Raw genomic sequence first — 4126 nt, forward strand, 5'->3', positions numbered from 1 at the left:
GCGGGAGAGCAGAGTCAGTGGCTTGGCTTGCTTTGTGACCAGGACACTTGCCACGATGTGGCAAGTTAGAACACCTATCCAGGAAATTACTTCAATTAATGGCAGGACTGGCTGAGAGCAGTCCCGAGGCACGCACCACTCCTGCTTGCCCACCTGCACTGCCTGGGCCATGTCTGCAAGATGCTGCTGTTGTGACAGGAACTGTACAGATGTCGCACGAGCGGCGGCATCTCGTTGGAACAGAGCCCCATGAGCTAAACGTGACTTAAGACTTCTTCCCACAATCAGGGAAGGCTGAGGTGCCTCTGGACAAGCTCTCAGGACTTTCACCATGGAGGTCACTTGAGAAGGGAGCTGCCTGGAGCTACCGAAAGCACCACTACTCGATTAACACTCAAAGCAGTCTGGGAAAGCTGGAGCAGCTATACATTCAACAAGGACAGTCAGGGCAGGTTCGAGCACATCTTGGACTACTCTGCAAAGCCACTGATCTGGCTGGGCCATCAAATAGCAAAGCCCAAATTCAGAGACTTGGTGCCCTCAGGTTTGTAGCAGTGTAACTTCACCAATCTCAACAGTTGCTCTTGGTTTTGTAGCTGTGAGAAACCAGGCTGGCCCCCACCCCACCTCCCTCATACTCCCAACATCCTCCCTGCACCTGCTCAGACCCTGGCGTGGGGCGGCAGCGGGGCATGGCATGTCCCAAACAAAATTCACAGCAGAGAGGGAAGGAGGAGGGAGTGTGCGTGAGCAGTGTACAGGTAGGAATGTAAGAGCCAGGGCCTGCAACATGCAGAGCCAGCAGCCAAGCCGAGGAGAGCCCCAGGTCCTTCTTGGGCACGTGGCTCCCACTCACGTTGGCTGAACGTGAGACTTCAATAACTAAACTGTCCTCTCTGTCCCAGGGATCCCTCGCAAGCTCCAGATGGGCAGCGTTGCGCGAACCCGCCCTGACATGCCGTTAGCATGTTGTTAGACTGCAGCTCGTCTCTAAGCAAACAGACGGTAGGTACTGTCTCTAACCTGTATCTATGTTCCTCTGGATGGCTACAATCAGAAAAGTAGGAATGTGAAATCATAATACTAATCCATTACACTGCAGACAACTCCTCAGCGTTGCAAGATCATGCATGCCAGGTGCTCATTTCATTACTTTTTTTTTAACTTGCAGCATACATACCACATTAAGACACACAGGACTGTACAGTAAACACAGATGCAGAAACTCTATTCAACAAAAATTAAGGCTGCAGCCGTACAGACACAATTTGCTCAAACCTGAGAAATATGTCAAGAAATTCAGAAGGAATGTCTTTGGCATTCCTTTCTGCCGTCACATCAGCTGCCATTTAACAACCATTGCATTGCAACACACCATGAGGAGTCCTCTTCCTTTTTTTTTTTTAAAATCAGATATCAAAAAGCAGCTTGTACCACCAACTGGTTAAATTCACATGCTAGCAAAAGGCTTACATCTCTGCTCAGTTGGTGGCATGTTCCATTGTTCATGCAGAACTTTCACCCATCTGCTCAAATTGGATGCCCAGGCAAAAAATAAGCACTTGAAGGATGCCACTAGACTTGTTCCCACTCTACCTGTGTCCATGTGCAGCAGCCTGACTGAAAGAGTTCATGTCACCTTGTGGAGTCATGGAAATGCCGTTCCTGTACATTGTTCCTATCATGGGGTCAGCTCCTCGCTCCAACAGCAAACTGACCAGTTCAAAATTCCCTACAAGTCGAGAGATACATTTTTACTTCTTTTAAAATTCAGTATTTGCTCACCTAAACCACAGATCCCGACTGAAGAATTTATTACAGTGGGAGGAGAAAGTCCTTACCAGCAGCTGCTGCCAACTGTAAAGGAGTTTCAGAGTAATTTTCCTCTCCATGCTCCAAGGAACCTTCTACCTTTGCTCCAGCATCCAGCAACAGCTAGAAAGAAAATTCACCATTTAGAGCAACTGGGGGTATCACAGTCTTCAGAGTTCATGAACAGTGACAAATGAGAGTCTAATGCTTCTTGTTATCTGCACACCAGATACGATGGAGACAAGTGACATGCAAATTCTGCCCATTGTTTCACAGAGGCAATTTGATATCTTTTTTTGCTCATTTTATCCTGCCAGACACCAGGAGCACTAGTGTCCAACCTCAGAGCCAAAAAAGTGTAACCCAGTGTTTCTGAATGAGAAATGGGATAAGGTCAGCGTTACGAAGTAATGCACTGAAGATGGAAGTACTGAAAATTAGCCCGACAAGCATCCTTCCTTCATGGTCTTCTAGAAGCCCAGTACCATCCTAAAATGGATCAGATTTCAATTGCCTCCATCTTTTATATAAAGACATGGCCAAAAGAAAGGCAATTCTTAAGAACCAATTGCAGCAATGAGTCCAAAAGCTGTGATCTCCATCGGGGACACTTCCACGTAAATAACAACAACGCTGAAAACAAAAGTGGCCAAGGAGAGCAGGATGGAACCTGTGCTCCAGCCCCGTCTTGGCCATTTCTGTCTTGAGGCCTTCACAGTTTTGGCGCTTCATTAAGTGTGCCATAGACACACCTGTTTTGAAGAATAAACCTGCTCAACTTTTGCGATGCCAAAGCACAGAACCAGCACATCCCACGCGACGCCTCGATGGGGTAAGGAGAGTGAGTGATTTTGGCCCTTTGGAGCAGCCCAAGGGCTGTTGTCCACCTCTCCCCCACCAAGGCAGTGGTTTTGTGTTTGCTAGAATATTACAGTGTAAGAAAGTGTAATGAATGAATAAACAAACATATAAAACAAGTGGTCAGGAAGGAGCACAAGGAGTTGTCAGACTTTCTTTGGTGCAACTTTGCTTTAAAATTGTCCTATTTAAACCTCATATTGGTTAAGGTTTGAACACCGTATTCGCTATATAATAGGTCTATTATATATCAGTACACTCCAGAAGAAGCAGAAGTAACCAATATGAGTATGACAAGAGGAAACTGGTTTGAGATGGATGCAATTAGAACTGAAGAGGAGAAACAAAAGAATGAGATGCAGGTAGGGAAATACAATAATACCTGAACTACAGGAATATGTCCATGCAACACAGCAAATGTCAGAGCTGTCCAATGGCGGGTCTCAGGGTGGACGGATGGGTATTTATGAGCAGTACTGACAACCTACAAACAAATTAAAGTTATTTTTTTAAAGAGCTATACGTAATAAAATTCAACCTGCCTGAAAGCCAGGCATGTGAGGGAATAAGTGAAATAGAAAACCTGGGAAAGGTGCTTTACAAAATGACTGGCTTCATTTTTTTTCCTTCAAAAATTTTTTCAATATTGAAACTGTTCATGCTGATTTGACAGCTTGAATAGAGTTCATACCAAATGAAGTCTTTTTACCAACTACTGTAGCTCCATCTAAACCACTGGCCACCAGATACTTTTGCACAAGGTCAAAACATCCACAGCTGGTTACAGCAGCACACACTGGGGAAGGAGGGACGGATCAGGACCCTTAGAGCTAAGGACCGCTCCCACTGACTTCTCCAGACCCGGGTCTTGGGATTGCTCCAGGCCCAAAGAAATTCCTTCCACATAAAGCAGTATGACTTTTGTGACTGTCGTCATGAAAGACACTTCACAAGCCCTGAGTTCACAGGTGTGCTTCCAGGCTCCTCCTCTCCCACCGGAGGGAGAAAGACAGCTGAGAAGTGATGAGGCAGACTGGCACTTTAGAAATGTTTTAAGAAAACTCCTTTTTACTGCCTTCTCCTGTCTGAGTTGAGTTAAAAGAGCAGGGTGGTGACAGTTAAAAGAGATGTAAAATATATCCTTAGAAAACAAAATGGTATTTTTCACATTGCTGCTTACATTTTCTATGCCTTAGTGCCTGGTGTCTCTAACGTAGACACTGGGGAAGATGAATAACCACTCTTTGCTTCAGTTTTGCTGTCTTAAAGATGGGGGTATTAATATTGATGAGGTTCACAGAGATGCTAAAATCTAATGAACATTTGCAATCGGAGACTGCACACTCAGACGGAGTGTGACACTAAAATTCAAAATCTTATTATTGATCTTCAGAGGAGGACTAAAATCAGAGTAAAAGATGCATCATCTCTCTGTCTCATCAGCCAGCTATGCTTT

The 4126-nt window shown here is 45.2% G+C and overlaps 1 protein-coding gene across 1 annotated transcript in view; it reads right to left on the bottom strand.

The window, feature by feature from the left end:
- The window catches only part of BTBD11 (BTB (POZ) domain containing 11), an 87876-nt gene that overhangs the window by 26999 nt on the left and 56751 nt on the right, over positions 1-4126 (bottom strand). The window contains exons 7-9 of the mRNA XM_009697459.1: positions 3053-3154; positions 1842-1935; positions 1597-1732 (exon numbers count right to left, since the gene is read on the bottom strand). Of these exons, the coding sequence (XP_009695761.1) occupies positions 1597-1732; positions 1842-1935; positions 3053-3154 (332 nt within the window). The remainder of the gene's footprint in view (positions 1-1596; positions 1733-1841; positions 1936-3052; positions 3155-4126) is intronic.

Source organism: Cariama cristata, unplaced genomic scaffold, assembly GCF_000690535.1.
Source record: "Cariama cristata isolate BGI_N322 unplaced genomic scaffold, ASM69053v1 scaffold16833, whole genome shotgun sequence".
NCBI classification, from domain to species: domain Eukaryota; kingdom Metazoa; phylum Chordata; class Aves; order Cariamiformes; family Cariamidae; genus Cariama; species Cariama cristata.